At 52.9% G+C, this 19128-nt stretch overlaps 1 protein-coding gene across 3 annotated transcripts in view; it reads left to right on the top strand.

Moving 5' to 3' along the window:
* Rps6ka1 (ribosomal protein S6 kinase A1) overlaps positions 1 to 18714 on the top strand; it is a 38365-nt gene extending 19651 nt beyond the window's left edge. For all 3 annotated transcript variants that reach the window (XM_036178003.1, XM_036178004.1, XM_036178005.1), the window contains 16 exons: positions 577 to 683; positions 1755 to 1792; positions 2297 to 2439; positions 2817 to 2887; positions 3138 to 3226; positions 4554 to 4618; positions 4936 to 5038; positions 7552 to 7682; positions 9315 to 9440; positions 9637 to 9726; positions 9986 to 10144; positions 14923 to 15084; positions 15284 to 15360; positions 15475 to 15592; positions 17361 to 17498; positions 17809 to 18714. In XM_036178003.1, the coding sequence (XP_036033896.1) occupies positions 577 to 683; positions 1755 to 1792; positions 2297 to 2439; positions 2817 to 2887; positions 3138 to 3226; positions 4554 to 4618; positions 4936 to 5038; positions 7552 to 7682; positions 9315 to 9440; positions 9637 to 9726; positions 9986 to 10144; positions 14923 to 15084; positions 15284 to 15360; positions 15475 to 15592; positions 17361 to 17498; positions 17809 to 17931 (1740 nt within the window). In that variant the 3' untranslated portion in view covers positions 17932 to 18714. The remainder of the gene's footprint in view (positions 1 to 576; positions 684 to 1754; positions 1793 to 2296; positions 2440 to 2816; positions 2888 to 3137; positions 3227 to 4553; positions 4619 to 4935; positions 5039 to 7551; positions 7683 to 9314; positions 9441 to 9636; positions 9727 to 9985; positions 10145 to 14922; positions 15085 to 15283; positions 15361 to 15474; positions 15593 to 17360; positions 17499 to 17808) is intronic.
* The last annotated feature ends 414 nt before the right edge of the window (positions 18715 to 19128 follow it).

Raw genomic sequence — 19128 nt, 5'->3', positions numbered from 1 at the left:
TCTGTAGCCCTGGCTGTCCTGGAACTAGCTCTGTAGACCAAGTTGGCCTTGAACTCACAGAAATCCACCTGCCTCTGCCTCTAGAGTGCTGGGTGGGATTAAAGGCATGGCCATCAGTGCCTGGCTAGGTGAACATTTTTGTTGGTTTCTTATTTAACCTTCTTAGGTTCCTTTTTCTTAGGTTCCTTTTGTAGATACATTCTGTGTCCCTACCCCTGCTTTCTTACCTGAGAAGTTTTAGTTTCGGTACACTGTTCTGTGCTTGGCCTGTCCAGTCGGTGTATCTTGGATTGTTCTGTAGCAGGGTGTGGAAAAACTCCTTGTCCTACGTTGTGACTGCATAGCTCTTCCTTTGCCCGGGAGAGACGGTTTAATCTCGTCTTTTGAGTACTTGGATATTTCACTCTTTACTATTTCCAAACTCCAGCACAGTGGGTGACTTATGTATTCGAGAAAGATGTGCCATTGTGCTGTCCCCAGGGTAGACCCTCAACCCCGAAAGGCTGTGACCGCTCCACAGCCCAGCTCTTGGGGAACAGGACGTCCCGTCCGAAGCTATCTCTTTCTCTGTGGCAGGTTATGTTTACAGAGGAGGATGTGAAGTTTTACCTGGCTGAACTGGCACTGGGCCTGGACCACCTACACAGCTTGGGCATCATTTACAGAGACCTCAAGCCTGAGAAGTGAGTGAAGCCCTGCCCTGTTCCTGGACTCTCTACAGGGTGCGAGACCTGGGCCTCTGCTAGAGCAAGGCCACTCCGAGGGAGATGGTGTGGCTCTCTCCAGGAACTTAGCCTTTGGGGGGCTATCAGGAGGTGGTGGGATGGCCTAGTGGCAGCAGCAAATGGACCTTAGGTAGTTAGGGACCACCTGGTCAATAGTGTTATTACCAAGGGCCACTGGGCAGCTGTGTCATGTGTCCTGTCCCGTCCTCCGCACCAGTGCAATGTGACATTAGAGATGCTGCCGTTAAAGATCATTTCCTGATGCACCCCTCCTGGGGTTTTCCTTCCAGTGCTTCCTTAAGAGCTGGGACAGAGTCTGGTGGTAGAGTTGGACACACCTCCAGTCAGGCGTTGGTGCACAGCTGTGGTACCCAGCTGCTAAAGAGGCTAAGCCCAGGGGCTGGAGAGAGGGCTCAGTGGTTAAGAGCACCGACCGCTCTTCCAGAGGTCCTGAGTTCAATTCCCAGCACCCACATGGTGGCTCACAACCATCTGTAATGAGATCTGGTGTTCTCTTCTGTATACATAATAAATAAATTTAGGGGAAAAAAAAAAAAAGAGGCTAAGCCCAAGAGTCTGAAGCCAGCCTGTACGCTATGGTAGATGCTGTGCTTAAAAGAAAGACAAGTTCCAGCAGTGCACGCCTTTAATCCCAGCACTCAGGAGGCAGAGCCAGGAGGATCTCTGTGAGTTCGAGGCCAGCCTGGACTACCGAGCAAGATCCAGGGCAGGCACCAAAACTACACAGAGAAACCCTGTCTCAAAAAACAAAACCAAAAAAAGAAAGAAAGACAAGTTCCACAGACATTCCCGTCTTGTGGAAGGCAGTTACTTTCCTGAGATGTAGTTTCCCTCTAGTAGGATGGGGTCCTAATGTCGCTGCCAGGCCTCTGGTCTGCCACCTTTCATTGCGTAGATCTGGGCCGAGCCCTTCTTCTGGGCAGGCCCAAGTTCCTCCATCCCATGGTACCACGAGAACCCACATAGCACCTGCTGCTAAGGCTCCTGACTCCTGTCTCTCTGTTCCAGCATCCTTTTGGATGAGGAGGGCCATATCAAACTCACTGGTGAGTGAAGTGCATCTGCTCTTTTGGACTCCGGGGAAGGGGAAGAGGAGCTCCTGATAGGTATCGGCTGAGGCCTGGGAGTCCCCTATGCTTCCTGAGAGATGGTGCCAGTTATCTCCATGCATCCAAAGCCCAGGCCTGGTTATGGTTTTTATTTTTATTTTATGTGTGTGGGGAGAGGAGGTTTTGCCTGTGGACCTCATGCATTGCCCACAGAAGCCAGAGTCCCCTGAAACTGGTCATTAGCCATCATGTGGTAGCTGGGAATCGAACCTGGGTTCTCTGGAAGAACAGCCAGTGCTCTTAACTGCTGGGCCACCTCTTGAGGCCCCCAGGTCCCAGTTCAGAATCAAGCTCCCCACTACAACCTTTGGCAAATCCCCTTGGGTCTCAGCTTTGTCCTGGTATGGAGGTGATCCCCTGCTCTGGCCAGGGGAGCTAAGTGTGGTGACAGTGAGGGTGGCAGGGATCCTAAAGATGGCTTCTCTGCCCTCCATGCCGCAGACTTTGGCCTGAGCAAGGAGGCCATTGACCATGAGAAGAAGGCCTATTCATTCTGCGGGACAGTGGAGTACATGGCCCCCGAGGTTGTCAACCGCCAGGGCCACACCCACAGTGCAGATTGGTGGTCCTATGGGGTATTGATGGTAAGTGCCCCAGCAAGGGTAAATGATCCAGTCCCAGGTTCAGGACTCAGTTTCCCCATGTGTACAGCGAAGAAGGGTCATCTCACCCTCCCCTTGTCTCACAGCCAAGCTTGCCTCACCCTGCCCACTCTTGCTCCTTCTTCCTTGGAAGATTCATGGGTTTCAGTCCAGCTGAAGTACCCTTCACCTGACTTGGGGTTCTCCAGGGATCCCAGCAGCTTCTGGAATCTACGCTTGGGATGGGGCAGAGGCAGGCACGGTCCTTGCTCCAGATAGACTAAAGTCCAACAGGCTGGCAGAAATCCTGGGACTGGATCAAGGTAGCCTGGGAGGGAGGAAGAGGAAGGACAGATGAAAATTTCACCTTTTCCCTGCAGTTTGAGATGCTGACGGGCTCCCTGCCCTTCCAGGGGAAGGACCGGAAGGAGACCATGACCTTGATTTTAAAGTAAGCACCAATGCTGCCCTGGTACTAGTACGGTCTTCCTAATCCCACCCCAGTCTCGGGGCCAAAGAATGGCCCTTCCCCTGCCTCCACAGACCCTTGTCATCTCCCGGGGCCAGTGGAGGTGTGGGTGGTGAGTTTGTAGCTGGCTTCTCTGGACCAAGCTGGGAAAAAGACCTAGGCCAAGGGAAGGAAGGGGCTCTGGAGCTTCTGGGGTGGGGCTTGTCACTGATGAGACCTACGACTGTTCCAGGGCGAAGCTAGGCATGCCCCAGTTTCTGAGCACGGAAGCCCAGAGCCTCCTGCGGGCCCTGTTTAAGAGGAATCCTGCCAATCGGCTTGGTAAGCAACCCCAGCTCAGGGGAGGAGACATGGCTGTGAGGACAGGGTACAGCTGCAGCCTGGGCCACAGGGCCACATCTGGGACTGAAAGGGGCTGTTGTCCTTTGTGTGAGCAGACAATGCTGCTGGCCACCCTATTTTCTGGCTCCATGTATGGTGTTGGGAGGGTGACCTGTGTGTAGGGGGGAGGCAGGAACTGAGTCATCCCTGCCCACTCAGGGACAAGGACAGAGGCCCCCACACAGCTTCTCTGCCAAGGTTGCTGGCACATGAGCTCAGGAGAAAGGAAGGTCCCAGTACTCGCTGCGTCTGTGCCCACTGCCTGGCACCTAGCAGTCACTGTAAATATGTGTTGAGTGACTGGGTACCATTTATGAGCCACATGATTGGGCAGGTGACTTTACCACTCTGAGCCCCAAGTTCCTTGTGTCGGTGGAGACAGTGTTCCCAACCTGGTTCCCAGGGTTCTTTGAGTCAGAGAAGGACGAGCCTGTCGCGTATTCTACACTGTTTGCTGACTTTTTAATTGCTGGCTTCATCTGGACTTCAGCCAGCTTCCTAAGGCCCTTTGCCAGTCCCTGAGCTGACTTGAACAAGCGTTTGTCTCAGGGATGAAGAGGGCAGTAGGAGTAGGGAAAGATGGGCTTGTGGCAGGAACAGATGAAGGACCTTGTGGGATCCCAGAAGTCCGGCTTCTGTCCTGACTGTTGCTTGGACAAGTCACCTGTCCTGCCTGGCCCTTCCTTCTGTCAGTATACTGGTGTTCGATCACAAAGTAGAAATGCTGAGTGTGCTGTGGGCTTCAGGGTGATGGATGCTGATGCAGGGCAGGGTGAGCCCAAGCTGTCCTCTGCTGCAGCAGCTGGTCCAGAGTACTGGGGGACAGGCTCGGTCCAGACCACCGGGGGACAGGCTCGGTCCAGACCACCGGGGGACAGGCTCGGTCCAGACCACCGGGGGACAGGCTCGGTCCAGAGCACCTGGGGACAGGCTCGGTCCAGAGCACCTGGGGACAGGCTCGGTCCAGAGCACCTGGGGTCAGGCTCGGTCCAGAGTACCAGGGGGGACAGGGTCATTCCAGAGCACCGGGGGACAGGCTCAGTCCAGAGCAGCAGGGGGGACAGGCTCAGTCCAGAGCACCAGGGGGGACAGGGTCATTCCAGAGCACCGGGGGACAGGCTCAGTCCAGAGCACCAGGGGGGACAGGGTCATTCCAGAGCACCAGGGGGCACAGGCTCAGTCCAGAGCACTGGGGGACAGGCTTGGTCCAGACTACCGGGGGACAGGCTCAGAGCCTGAGGCTGGACCTTTACTTGGTTTATTGCAGGCTCTGGTCCTGACGGGGCAGAGGAGATTAAGAGGCATGTCTTCTACTCCACCATAGACTGGAATGTGAGTGAATGTCACACTGTGGCTCTGTGATGGACACGGGGAAGGTGGGAACCAGGGCCTCTGTTATCACACCATGGCTCTGTGATGGACACGGGAAGGTTGGGAACAGGGCCACCTAGGACCTCCGATGGGGGAGACAGAAGGCAAACAGCCCTTAAAATGCCCTTGGAGGGCAATACCATGCCCTTGAAGACTGGTCTCCCAAGGCTTCAGACTTGCTGTTATCTACTGGGTGGCATAGTCTCCACTCTTCCTGCTGGGGCTGCTTGCAGGCTGCAGGGTTGCCATGGTGATCAGAGCATATCCTCACCTTGCAGAAGCTCTACCGTCGCGAGATCAAGCCACCGTTCAAACCAGCTGTGGCCCAGCCCGATGACACCTTCTACTTTGACACTGAGTTCACATCCCGCACACCCAGAGGTATGTTCCTGATCTGGTTTGTGTGTCCAGGGCTGGGCCCAGTGAAGCAGATCTCTGGGGGAATCCTGGGATACAGAGGTGACCAAGGACTCTGGGAGCTCAGGTGTGTGGGTAGATAGGCAGTGTCTGGCTCCGTGGGATTCATACTCAGTCCTGGCCTCATACTACCTGGCTGCCTCTCTAGGGCTCTATGGGCCTCTTTGTCTCTGGGTGAGGGAATGAGATGTGGGGGTGGTTTAGGCTACAACAGGAAAGTCAGGACCCCGGCCCCAGGCATCTTCCAGCCGGTTGGGAAGACTAACCAGGTCAGGCCTCCACTCGCATCAGGCATGAGGAATCCAACTTGGCAAACCTGTGATGGAGAGTCTGGCAGAGTGGTGGTGACAGTGTATGCCCACAGGTTGGATGAATGTAGGAATGGGCTCCAGCTTCTGGTGCTGGGGGGCTCCTTTGCTCGTCTGGAACATTTGACAGTCACTGACACACTCATCCTTTCCTTGGTGGCTACATAAAGCCAGTGAGGGTGATCCCAGTGTCCTGGGCCAGATGCTGCCAGTGGATGGGGAGATGCATGTCAGTTCTGTGATACCTTCTTCTTTTTTTTTTTTTTTAAGATTTTATTATTTATTTTGTATACAGTGTTCTGCCTGCATGTATACCAGCAGGCCAGAAGAGGGCACCAGATCTCATTACAGATGGTTGTGAGCCACCATGTGGTTGCTGGGAATTGAACTCAGGACCTCCGGAAGAACAACCAGTGTTCTTAACCTCTGAGCCATCCAGCCCCCTGTGATGCCTTCTTAGAGGGTGATTTTTTTTCTCTCTGGAGCTTGCACACCACTGATGACAGGAAGCTCATCACTTCTGAGCTGTTTATCTTGTCTGTATCTGCCGAGTCCAGGCCAGGTCCCTGCTGTCCCTCAGCCATAGGAGAGAACGGTGGTGAAGACAACCTAGAACAGTGATGAATGAAACAGAATCGTGGGAAGGAGGCTGTAGACGTCAGAGCAGCAGACAGCTTTCTCGGGGGAGGGCGTATGACCGAGCCTTGAATGATGGACAGGCAGTGGATTATCTGATCCAGGGGACAGCATGTGTGGCAGCTCTGAGATTCTTCTGAGGGTGTGAGCTCCAGTGGGACTAAGGCCACATGGGTCTCACAGGCTTGGGAGAGTGGTGAGCATCCCCTGGCAGTGCATGTAGAGTGCCTTGTGGTTGGACTGTCCCTCAGCTGAGATGGAGAGGGAAGCATCCTGCACCTGGCCTGAGCTGGAGGCCCTGCATCGGGGTCTCACATTCCTCCTGTGACAGGCTGGGATGGTCTGAGTACGTGTTCATTTGTTTATATTGTGTGAGTTCGTTGTTTGGAGTGTTTTGAGACAGGGTTTCTTTCTGTAGCTCAGGCTGGCTTGGAGCTCACTGTGTAACCCAGATTGGCTTCCAGCTAGCAGCAATAATCCTCCTGACTCTGCCTTCTGCGTGCTGAGGTTACAGGCATGGCATGTACCACCATGCCAGGTTTGTGTATGTATTCATTTAGTGTGTAAATGAAGAAAACTGTAAAAGGTCTCGACTACTCCTAAAGTGTGGAGATCTTTCCTGTAGATGGCAGGGAGGAAGCCAGCGGAGGGAAGAGTCCAGGCTGAACATGGCCGGCAGACTAAACCAGTCCATGAGAGGAGAGACGGGGAGGGAGAGCAAGAGAGGAGAGGCTGACCAAGAGGAGTGGCCTGGGCCAAAAGGTCAAGACTGAGCTAGCCAAAATGACTGAATTATCTAGGAATCAGGCTGGGGGAGGGAAGCAGAAGCCAAGCCCTGGGAGGGAGGGGTTTAGGGTAGGGGGTGTGGTGAGGAGTGCTGGGCGGACCCACAGGTACTAAAGGATGCTGGGGGGGGCGGACCCACAGGTACTAAAGGATGCTGGGGGGGACCCACAGGTACTAAAGGATGCTGGGGGGGGGACCCACAGGTACTAAAGGATGCTGGGGGGGGCGGACCCACAGGTACTAAAGGATGCTGGGGGGGACCCACAGGTACTAAAGGATGCTGGGGGGGCGGACCCACAGGTACTAAAGGATGCTGGGGGGGGCGGACCCACAGTACTAAAGGATGCTGGGGGGGACCCACAGGTACTAAAGGATGCTGGGGGGGGACCCACAGGTACTAAAGGATGCTGGGGGGGCGGACCCACAGGTACTAAAGGATGCTGGGGGGGCGGACCCACAGTACTAAAGGATGCTGGGGGGGGCGGACCCACAGGTACTGAAAATTGTCCCAGAGTTCTTTAAGACCTAATATATGTTTGTATTTCTTTTGTGGTCTGGGAATCAAACCCAGGACATCGTACATTCTAGGCAAGTACTATACCACTGAGTCTCACATGTGAGCAGATAGGCAAAGGCCTGGCATGGTGGCATGGCTGCCTGCTAGGGATCCCTGTAGGCTCCCTTTGCTGGACTGCCTTGGGATCGAGAGCACCCCCTCACCCGCGTGTCCCCTCCTCTCCTCGACAGACTCTCCAGGCATCCCCCCGAGTGCTGGTGCCCATCAGCTGTTCCGTGGATTCAGCTTCGTGGCCACTGGCCTGATGGAGGATGATGGCAAGTCCTGGACCACTCAGGCCCCCCTGCACTCGGTGGTCCAGGTGAGGGAGGTGGGGGACAGCACCCCAGTTGCCCTTTTCTATCCAGAAACATAAGAGCCTAGAACACAGGCTCTGGAGCAGGACAGGTCAGACTTCTCTGGGATCCAGACAACCTCCAGACTCCTGGATCTTCACTGTCTTCTTGTGTAAACCTGTTAGTGAAACACAGTCATTGACACCTGTGGCCCTTGTTATCCGCCAGAAACAGAGATGGAAACTTCTTAGGAGGAATGCCAGAGATTGCCCTGAGGGTGGGATGGGGGAGTGGCTCAGGTGTCCCTGATAAGAACAGGTGGCAGGGACCTTGTGTGCTCACACTTGCCCCTCTGTCTATAGACTGCTCCATGGAAAGTGTACAGCTGAGAAGCAATAATGTAGACATCAGAGCTCATGGCCTGGGCTTAAAGCTTGCAAGGTGACCAGACTCTAGAGGAGACACTGGCCCTTGGGCCTCAGTTTTCTCATCTGCAACTAGGGTAATGATAGAACCTTCCTCTGCAGGGCCATAAGGCTTTCCAGAGCTGATGTGTGAAGTTGGGATCACCATGTGATTCCTTTGTTTGTTTGAGACAGAGTTTCTAAATAGGTTAAATACTTTGCCCTGGAACTCTTTATTGTAGACCAAGATGGCCTTGAACTCACAGAGATCCAAAGGCCTCTTCCTCTGGAATGCTAGAATTGAAGGCATGTGCCACCATGCCCTGCCCACTAAGTAATTTCTTACCTAAATTGGGATGTCCTAATCCAGGACAAACATTAAGCCAGACTAGATGTGAGGCTAGCAGGCATAAGCCAGGGTTGCCCATAATGTATGTTGAAACACGGGCTGGAGGGATGGCTCATTGGTTAAGAGCACCAGTTGCTCTTCTAGAGGTCCTGAGTTCAATTCCCAGCAACCACAGGGTGGCTCACAGCCGTCCATAACTGTAATCCCATGATATCTGATACCTCTTTTAGTGTGCAGACAAAATACCCATATGCATTATATACATAAATAAATCTTTTTCTTTTTCTTTTTTGGTTTTTTGAGATAGGGTTTCTCAACCTGGATCTTGGTCCCTGCCCTGGATCTTGTTCTGTAGATGAGGCTGGCCTCAAACTCACAGAGATCCACCTGCCTCTGCCTCCCAAGTACTGGGATTAAAGGCTTGCGACGCTGCCGCCTGGCTCAATATACATTTTTTATGTATATACCAACCTTGAGACATGTGGTATAGACCCATATACCCCAAGAAGCAGAGGCCCCTTACTCAAAGTTGTATTAAATGGCAGACCTAACATAGAGTTGCTTTTTTTTTCCCCAGCTTAGGTCTGCCCAGACTTCTAAAACCATAAACTATCAGTGTCTGGCTCTCCTAGTCTGTCGCAACTTACTGTGTCCTGTATTGTCATGTCCCCCACCCCCATGTCCCCTTGGGCTACCCCGTGACTACACTATAGTGAGTGTGCCCATTGCAGAGAATAGAAACTGAGGCTCACAAAGGGGCAGGTTCTTGACTGAGGTCACACAGATAACACTCAGGCCCTGTGACTCTCCTTTCTCCAAGCCATCTTCACTGAGCCAAGGCATGATGTTAGGGATGACCCCTGGACCGTAGCAGCTGGGGTCAAGCTATCTCTTGTCTTGGACAGCAACTCCACGGGAAGAACTTAGTTTTCAGTGATGGCTACGTGGTAAAGGAGACAATCGGCGTGGGCTCCTACTCCGTGTGTAAGCGCTGTGTCCACAAGGCCACCAACATGGAGTATGCAGTCAAGGTCGGCTTCCCAACCATGTCCTGACTAAGGCTGCCGGGTTGGGGGTGAGGCCAGCTCCTGTGGCGCTTTGATGGGAGGGTCTGTGGATTACGACGGCATGTGCTGATTCTGCCTGGCCCTGTAATATGGGCTTCATGGCGGAGAGAATTGGACCACGGGGGTCTAGGCCCCTGACATGTGTTCCCCCTCTCTTCAGGTCATCGACAAGAGCAAACGCGATCCCTCAGAGGAAATTGAGATTCTTCTGCGGTATGGACAGCACCCCAACATCATCACCCTGAAAGATGTGAGTGGGGAGGGTCCTTGTTTTTGACTTCAGGGCCTCTTCCCAGAGCTCATGAGAAAAGGTAGGGGTCCCTGAGCCCTCCCCTGCAGACTCGGGCATTCTCTGAGCCCTCTTGAACCATCAGGGATGAGGCCAGCGCCCACTTCCAGCGGGATGGCAGCCCAGAAGGGTGGAGGCCCAGCAACCCAGCCCTAAGGGTTTCTTGTCGCGAGAGCTGGTAGTTGAGAGGGTCCCAGCCTGATGGCGAGGTCTCTGGCAGGTGTATGATGATGGCAAACACGTGTATCTGGTGACAGAGCTGATGAGAGGTGGGGAACTGCTGGATAAGATCCTCCGGCAGAAGTTCTTCTCGGAGCGGGAGGCCAGCTTCGTCCTGCATACCATCAGCAAGACTGTGGAATACTTGCATTCCCAGGGGGTAAGTCTCCATTAGTCATGATGTGGGCAGAGAGCGGACCTGCCTCAGGAGTGGCAGTCTCCAGTCAGAGGAGACTAGGGATGGGTTGGTGGGTTAGTCTAAGAGGAAGAAGAGATGAAGCCAGACTCAGGGACTGGTCCAGGACCTACTGTGTGCCCTACGCCATGCTAAGGTTTAACTTAAGGGACAGTTTCCTTTGTTATTCCAATCCGGTCTCCATAAAGTCCTGAATTAGATGTTGTCACTGGCCCCTGGCAGGTCAGAAGTCTGAGGCTCAGAGTGTAAGGTCGTTTTCCTGGGTTCCCACAGCCCGGGACAGTGGAGGCTGGAAATTGGAGGGAGGAGTAGATTGTGTTTGGAAGGTGCAGGGTCCCTGTGGGGAGCTCTGAGGCTTCTCAGGGGGAGAGGGTGGCCCAGATGCTAAGAAAGAGGGCCTTCTTTGTTGATTGCTGTTGGCCCGGGTGAATAAATCAAGTGGGAGGGTAAAGTTCCTCATGGTTGTGAGTTCTCTCTGGGTGATGTGATGTGTTGGTGTGCTTCTGATCAGGCACTGAGGGGGTTAGGGATATAGTCAGCCTGGGGTCACGCGCCTTTAGTCCCAGCACTTGGGTGGATCTCTGTGACTTTGAGACCAGCCTGGTCTACCTGTCTAGACCTTGTCTCCAAAGAGGAAAAATAAAGAACACTAAGTCAAACACGGCAATCCACCTGTAATCCCAGCACTTAAGAGGCCAAGGGAAGAGGATCATCACAAGTTGGCAGACAGCCTAGGGTGTGTGCCACATCACCTCACATGTATATGTGTGTGTGAGATCGCATTGTATGTGGGCAGGTATGCATACACATATGTGCCTGAATGTGGAGGTCAGAGGTCACACTGCACTGTATGTATTGATGTAGGGTCTCTCACTGATCCAGGATTGTGCTGACTAGCCAAATAACTTACTTCAGGGTCCCTGTCTCCACTTCTAAGCATTGCAATTACAAGCACCCTGCCATATCTGCCCAGCGTTTACATGGGTGCCAAAGATCGGAACTCTGGTCCCCGGGTTTACATAGGGTCCTGTTTAGCTTTCTGTTGCTGTGATTATGACCAAAAGCCACTTGGGGAGGAAAAGATTTATTTGAGTTTATACTTCCCAGGTCGTGGTCCAACACTGAGGGACGTCAAGGCTGGGCTGAGGCAGAGACCCTGAGAAACACTGCTCACTGATTTGTGGCTTGCTTGGCCTGCCTTTGTTATTGTTGTTAATTTGTGTATATTTTATATGTGTGGATGTTTTGCCTACAAGCATGTCTGTGTGCCACATGCATTCCCCAGTGCCTGCAGAGGCCAGAAGAGGGCATTAGATCCTGTGGAGCTAGAATCACAGACAGTTGTGAGCTCCCGTGTGGGTGCTGGGGATCAAACCTGGGTCCTCTGGAAGAGCAGTCAGTGCTCTTAACCTCTGAGCCATCTCTCCAGCCACGTTAGTTTGTATTTTAAGACAGGGTTTCTCTATGTAGCCCTGGCTGTCCTCTTTAAATCAAGCTGCCCTTGAACTCAGAGATCCATCTACCTCTGCTTCCTTAGCACTGGGATCAAAGATGTGCGCCACCTTGCCCTGCTTTTGTTTATTATTTTTGAGACAAGATCTTATAATATAACCTAGGCTAGCCTGAAACTTGCTATATAGCCCAGGCTGAACCTGAATTTACTAATCAACCTTGCCAGGCTGGCCTAGAACTCAGAGATCAACCTGCCTCATCCTACTCAGGGCTGGGGTTATAGACATGAGTACTAACACCCAGCAAGAATATTTAACTATTACAGGCCACTGGCCTTCAGGGCATTCCCGTTTTCTTTGTCCTTAATGAACTATATCTGTAGAGGAAGACTCTAGAAAGTGGGCGTATTGTGATCATGTCCAACCATTGGCATCCAGTTCCATGTTTTAGTGACTGGGTTGGACGTAGGGGTCATGGTGTCTGCACGGGTCCACAGGCTCAGGATCTCCTCTACTCATAGCTAGGGGCCAATCACAGGACCTGAGCTAGTCACGTAGAGCAGCTGGGCTCCCGTTTGTACTTAAGCACTGGCTCTTCTTTTTCAGGACCCTTTGGTCGCTATGGGTTGAGTTAGGCATTCTGCTACAAAACAGTGAAATGGGGGTGGAGGATCAAGATCCCTTGTCCTCTCAGTGTGACATGTACTTGATCCTGTGTAGCATCCACAGACACAGCCTCCCCTGGTTACCCAAGCCAGGTGGTAGCAACCCCATGCCCTCATTGGGAACACCCTGGTCTTACAAACTTATCCTGTCAGAGTCTTTGGATCAGTTATTTTGCTAGACTTAAACATGGCAGTGTTTGGTTACATATAACTTCCTACGAGAATTCTTTCACGTTTGTTCGCTTAATTATTATGTGTGGGAGTGTGTGTGCCACAGTGCATGTAGGACAACCTGTGGGGTCAGTTCTCCCCTTTCAACATGTAGGGATCGAACTCAGGTCATCAGACTTGGCTGCAAGTGTCTTTACCGACTGAGCCATCTCAGAGGCACAGAATTCTTTTACAGGGGACTTTACCTTATAAACAAAGCTTTGGTTTGGTTACCACGTGTGTTTTTAATGGTCATGTTTGAAGTGACTTTGGTTTCTTAAATGGCCAATATAAGCAGACTAATGATAAAATATGTCAGATCAGAGAGTAAATATTTCCTTTTCCTGTTTCATTTGCAAGTTAATACTGGTTAACAGTCCCCCTAAGGGCTTTGGTTCAGTGGTAGAGTGCTTGCCTAGTGTGCTAGAGGCCCAGAGTTCCATGCATAGTACTGGGGGTTGGGGGGGCCACAGGTGGTGGCACATGCTTGTAACTACAGCACTCAGGAGTCTGAGGCAAGAGAATCATGAATCTGAGGACAGGCTGGGATGCTATGTAATGAGCTACAGGCAGGCCAGCCTGGGCTACATAACAAGACCTTGTCTCACAAAACAAAATCACACCAGGGCAGTGGTGGCGCACACCTTTAATCTCAGCACTCAATCCCAGGAGGCAGAGGCAGGTAGTTCTCTGTGAGTTTAAGGCCAGCCTGGTCTACAGAGTGAGTTCCAGGACAGCCTGGGCTACATAGAGAAAACTTATCTCAGAAAAAAAAGAAAGGAAGGAAGGAGAGAAAAAGAAGGAAAGGAAAGGAAAGGAAAGGAAAGGAAAGGGAAGGAAGGAAGGAAGGAAGGAAGGAAGGAAGGAAGGAAAACATTGGGCCTGAGTAGCTACATGGTGACTGTCACCTAGACCCCAGGAGCAGTGCTTTGTGGGATTTCTGTGTTTCCCACTCTGTCTGGCTTCTCTCATGCCTACCCAGCCTGCTGTGACTTTCTGTGATAATGTACACACCTGGCGGCTGGTAGATAACTATGGAGCTTTCCCAAGACGTGCCCCCCACCCTTTCTGTTCCAGCCATGGTGAGGCACAGTCCCTGTCAGACTTACTCATTTCTTTATGTTGCTAGGGCAGGGTAAGATCACAAACTTCCCTCTCCCTGTTCCCCCAAAGTATTCTTTGTGCTCCACTAAACTGAAAAGATCCTGCAACCATGGTCAGGGCTGAGTTCAAGTTCTGCCCTTGTTTCTTCAAGTCAGTTCTTCTCTCAGGGTCTCAGTTTCCCCTTGTAAAATGTCACCTGCCTATATACTGAGGTGTGGTGAGTAGCCCCAGTGAGATTGTGATTGTGGAGACCCGCCTGTCTCTACCTCCCAAGCGCTGGGATTAAAGGCGTGCGCCGCCGCCGCCACCTGGCTCATCCAGGGTTCTTACTGCCGAGCCATCTGTCTAGCCCTGCTTTTGTTGGTTGGGCGGTTGGTCGTTTACAAGGACTGTATCGAAGGTCGGCCTCTAACCTACTGTGTAGTCAAGGATGAACTTGAACTTCTGATCCTTCTGCAGGGTGCTACATACCTAGTCCTCCATTTTTTTCTTTACATTTTTATTATAGTGTGTGTGTGTGTCTGTGTGTGTACATGTGTACGTGCACAAGCATGCATGCGTGCATGCACTCATGCTGTGACACATGCATGTGGCAATCAGAGGACGACTTATGGGAGGAGGTTCTCTGCTCCCACCAAGTGGATTCTGCTGATCACACTGGGGCGTTGGGCTCACCTGTGAGCGCTTTTCCCCACTCAGCCTTCTCGCTGACCCCTTGACTTACGTTTAAGGGACTCACTGTGGGAGCAGCAGAGTCTCAAGGCTGGTGACGGTGTTGGGGACAGGATCCTGACAGGGGAGAGACAGAGAGCGCCTGGGCAGAGCCCGCACGTTGTTGGTGAAATGGTGGAGAAGTGCAGGGATAGCAAACTTTAAAAAGGAAGAGGAAAAGGGAAAAGGACCCATACTGTAGGAAGGAGGGGCTGCCCTAGAAGAGAGTAGGTGACGAGGAGAGAGGAGGGGGACATTAGGGAGGGCCACAGGGTCCTCACGGAGATTGCAGAAGGCAATACCAAGCTGGTAAGGTGGTCCAGCTTGTGAAGGTGCCTACTGCCAAGGCTGTCAGCCTGAGTGTGATCCCCAGGACCCACAGGGTGGAGCGAGAGAACAGACTCCCTCAAGATGTGCGCTCTGGCACACCACCACACAATTTTCTTTTCAGGCAATACCCACGTAGGGCCCCCATTTCAACATTTCCCTCCCTCTCGGGGTCTGGCCCTTTTCCTGTGTGCGTGACTTTGCCAGTTCTGACAGTTGGCATGGGTCACTGGTACCTCCTGCACCCTGTGCTGACCCAGCCCTCGGCCCCTAGGTCGTCCACAGAGACCTCAAACCCAGTAACATACTGTATGTGGACGAGTCCGGGAACCCCGAGTGCCTGCGCATCTGCGACTTCGGCTTTGCCAAGCAGCTGCGGGCTGAGAACGGACTTCTCATGACGCCTTGCTACACAGCCAACTTCGTGGCACCTGAGGTAAGTAGAGGCGACAGGAGCTCGCGTGTCTGCTCTCAGAGGCCCCTTCTAGAACGGAAGTGGTCATGTTATGATCTTGACCCAGGTATCAAGGAGAGACCTATGGCCCATGGCCACGGCTGCTTCCCACCTTTCTGGGAACTGGTCCTTTCCAAATGCCCCTGACCTAACCACTTCCCTCCTACCTTCCTCCTGCCAGGTGCTGAAACGTCAAGGCTATGATGAAGGCTGTGACATTTGGAGCTTGGGGGTCCTGCTGTACACCATGCTGGCAGGGTGAGTGTGGAGTCTGGGCCTGTGGTCCTGCCTCTGAGAGCTGCCAACCTCCTAACCTCCCCCTGTGCCAGGATGGAGGCCAGAGGCTAAAGCTGGGTTCGGGGACTTCTCTAGATACACTCCATTTGCCAACGGGCCCAGCGACACACCAGAGGAGATCCTCACCCGGATCGGCAGTGGGAAGTTCACCCTCAGTGGGGGAAACTGGAACACGGTCTCCGAGATGGCCAAGGTGAGTCTGCGAGGCCTGGAGGACAGGGCCAGGCTGCTACCATTAGCAGTTCACGGACAGGTTTCCTGCAGACTCTTTCCCCTAAGTGGAATGTTCCACAAATCCCGCTGCAGTCTTGCCCCAGGTAGAAGATCCCTAGATGTACAACCTTCCCCGTTTGCCTGGATAGCTTCACTGGTCCTTCCATGTTCTGGGGCCGAAGGGATGCAGAGGGCTGCGTAACTCCTGTCCCTCTCTGTGGAAAGTTGGTGTGGTAGACAGTACAGGCCTGCACACTGAGACTGGTCTCTATGGCAAGGCATGTGGGCACCTGTCCATGCCCTGTGGAATGCCTTCCCAGAGGAGGCTACACTTCAACTTTCAGCATTGGGAAGTTCCTTTTTATTTTTTCTTTTTATTTTATTTTATATAACTTTGTATTAAAAAAAAATTGTTTTCTTTCTCTTTACAAAGCAACCCCCTGTTCCCCTCCCTCCTCTTCTCCTGCTTCCCCCACACACACACATACTCCCATCCCCTCCTCATAGAGGGGAAGGCCTCCTTGGGTAGTCAACACAGGCTGGCACACCATGTTGGGGACGGACTAGCCCCTCCTCCTTCCATCAAGGCTGAGTAAGACGTTGCACCGTCGGGAATGGGTCTAGTCTAGGGAAGTTTCTAGTCACCAAGAACCTCTGTGGAGCATCGGGTTGGACCTTTCACAAACAGCACCGCCTACACCAGCGTTTGAGGCGGGTCTTGTTAGCTCTGATTCTCAGAGGGAAACTGAGGCTCAGAGTTAAGTAACTGTCCAGGACAGTCAAGCTGGTGAATAGGAGATCTTAAATAGAAATAGAAACCAAGTTTAGGGTTTTTATTTGTCTAAGGTTTTGTTTCAGGGTTTGGTTTGGTTTGGTCTCACTGTATATAGTCTAGTCTATACTACAACTAGGTCTGTAGACCAGGCTGGTTTTTCATCCAGATCTGCCTCCCCACTACTGGGTTCAAAGGTGTGCACCGCCACCCCGAGTCTTTATTTTTAATTATGTGTATGTGTGCTGGAATGTGCATGTGAGTACAGGTGCCCACAGAGGCCAGAAGGCCCAGGGCTCCCTGGAGCTGGGGCTGCATCCCTTGTGAGCCTCCTAACAAGAGTGCTGGGAACTGAACTCCAGGTTTCGGGGAAAGCGCTAAGCACTGAGCTTGTGTGCTTTGATTTTTTTTTCCACTGAAGACAGTCTCTCCCAACCCTCTCTGGCCCACAAGCCTATGTAGCTGAGGCTGATTTTGAACTCTTGATCCCCCTGGCTCTGCCTCCCAAGTGCTGGGATTAAATACCTGGCATGTTTTTCATGGATTTTTCTCTTTGTTTTCGTTCTTCATCGTACTGGGGGATGGAACCCAGCACCTCGTACATGCCAGGCAAACTCTCAACCTCTCAGCTACATCCTCACCCCAGGAAGAGTCCAATTTGAATCTGTGTCTCCTTGATCCCCAAGGCTTTAGGCAATTCCCACCTTTTCACATGGCTTTCTGAAAGAGAAAGAGAAGGGAAAAGATGTCCCCCCAAATTCCTGAGTAGCAGAGATGGAAAGAAAAGACGCTTGAGCTGTTGTTAGGGGAAGGCTTTGATTGTCTGAAGAGTGGACTGCAGGGGCTTCTGTAAGGGCCTAGGCCAGAGATGGCTGGACACAATTGCCTCCCGGTCATCGGCCGTCCGTGAGGCACTCAGTGGGACACAGCTGCCTCCGTGCAGCAGCCATCACCCCCTTGCCCACTGTGCCTCCAGGACCTGGTATCCAAGATGCTGCACGTGGACCCCCACCAGCGCCTCACAGCCAAGCAGGTCCTGCAGCACCCGTGGATCACACAGAAAGACAAGCTTCCTCAGAGCCAACTGTCCCACCAAGACCTGCAGCTTGTGAAGGTGGCTGTGGAATGCCTGGGGCTGCTGAATGGCCGGGGGCGGGGTTGCTTCAGTGGTGGAGCCAGACTGTTCTGTGTCTGTGCCAAAACCAGATAGACATAGCCTGCCCCCAAGGGAGTCCCAGACTCACATGCCACAGTGTCATTGTATTCTCGGGTCCCAGGGAAAGCCAGTGGCCATGAAGCACCACCAAGGCTGGGAACAGTGGGCTGGATGGGCTGGGGGACCCTGGGAGGGGTGGGCCAGACCCTGCGGTGTGTGTTTTGTCTGTCCCGTCCCTCATGGTTTGATCTCCTACCCTCTCTCTTAGGGAGCCATGGCAGCTACGTATTCTGCGCTCAATAGCTCCAAACCCACCCCCCAGCTGAAGCCAATTGAGTCATCTATCCTGGCCCAGCGGCGGGTGAGGAAGCTGCCGTCCACCACCCTGTGAACCACAGTATGGACAAACTCCTTGGAGGCAGAGTCTCTCCCAGAGGGAGCAGGCCTGAGTCACAGGACCAAGTGAAGCGGAGTCCTAAAGGGCCTGGGGAGCAGCCAGCCCAGATCACCCAAGTTAGGGTGTGAAGTGCCTTCTTCCCCAGGACGGGCTCTTCTGGGCTCGGGCTCCATTGTGTGAAATCCACTCACTGTACAAACTATTTTTTAAGGAAGGAAAAAAAAAAAAACGGCATCATTTACCATGGATTTTTACAAGATCCATTTGCCTTTCTGGCCTTTGCAGTCCCAGGAGGAGCAGCGAGTCACATGGAGACTGAGTGGCCAAGACTCACTTGATCAGCTTTGGGGCCCTCCCTAAGCACCCCTCTGTTGGCCTTGGAGCCATCTGCACATGCCTCCAAAGCAGCCCCTTGTTGCCTCAGAGTCACCCACTGGCTATTCAGCAGAGCTTGGTCCCCAGCCGGCTCCCTTCTGTTCTGGGGTTCCAGAACGACTTTCTGCTAAAGCCAAGAACACCACCCTGTCAAGCTCTTGGTCCAGGCACCAGCATCCACATTGCCCATCCACAGTGGGCCCCTGCAGGCGGGGCGGACGGCCCCGTGGAGAGGAGGCAGAGAGCACTTTTTGGCAGACTTCCTGTCTGTCACTGGACAGAGTTCACAGGAGCCCGGGGAGTGGGCCACGGGGGGACGGGGGCCTTTTCATTTCCTCCTCAGCTGGTAACTCAGGGTTCATCTGTCCAAGGCCTTTCTAATAAACCTACAATCCAGTCGAAGCTCATGCTCTTCTGCTCTTCATCCCCTTGAGGACTTTGGTAGGGACAGGAAGCAGGCTAGAGACAGCTTAGCCCACCCGCTTGGAGCACAAGTCATTTGAGGAGCCCTTGAGAATTGCTCTGGTTTCCTCGTATGCTGTAATGACACCAGCAGGGACAAATGCTGACCCCGGAGGCTGGCCCTAAGGTGTATGTCCCTCCCTTTGAGGTGAGAGTCCCCCCAGGGCCCCACTCTCGAGACAAGTGCTTTACCACTGGTTTCCGCCTTCCTTTACTCCGAGGCCAGGGATCGAACTCAGAGCCCTCACATATGTCATTGAAATATACCCACCCTTGCACCTGTATCACTTAATCTTAACCCTGTCAGGCTGCCGGGCGGTGGTGGTGGTGGCAGCACACGCCTTTAATCCCAGC

Source organism: Onychomys torridus, chromosome 2 (assembly GCF_903995425.1).
Source record: "Onychomys torridus chromosome 2, mOncTor1.1, whole genome shotgun sequence".
NCBI classification, from domain to species: domain Eukaryota; kingdom Metazoa; phylum Chordata; class Mammalia; order Rodentia; family Cricetidae; genus Onychomys; species Onychomys torridus.
This window is presented reverse-complemented; position numbering and strand designations above follow the sequence as displayed.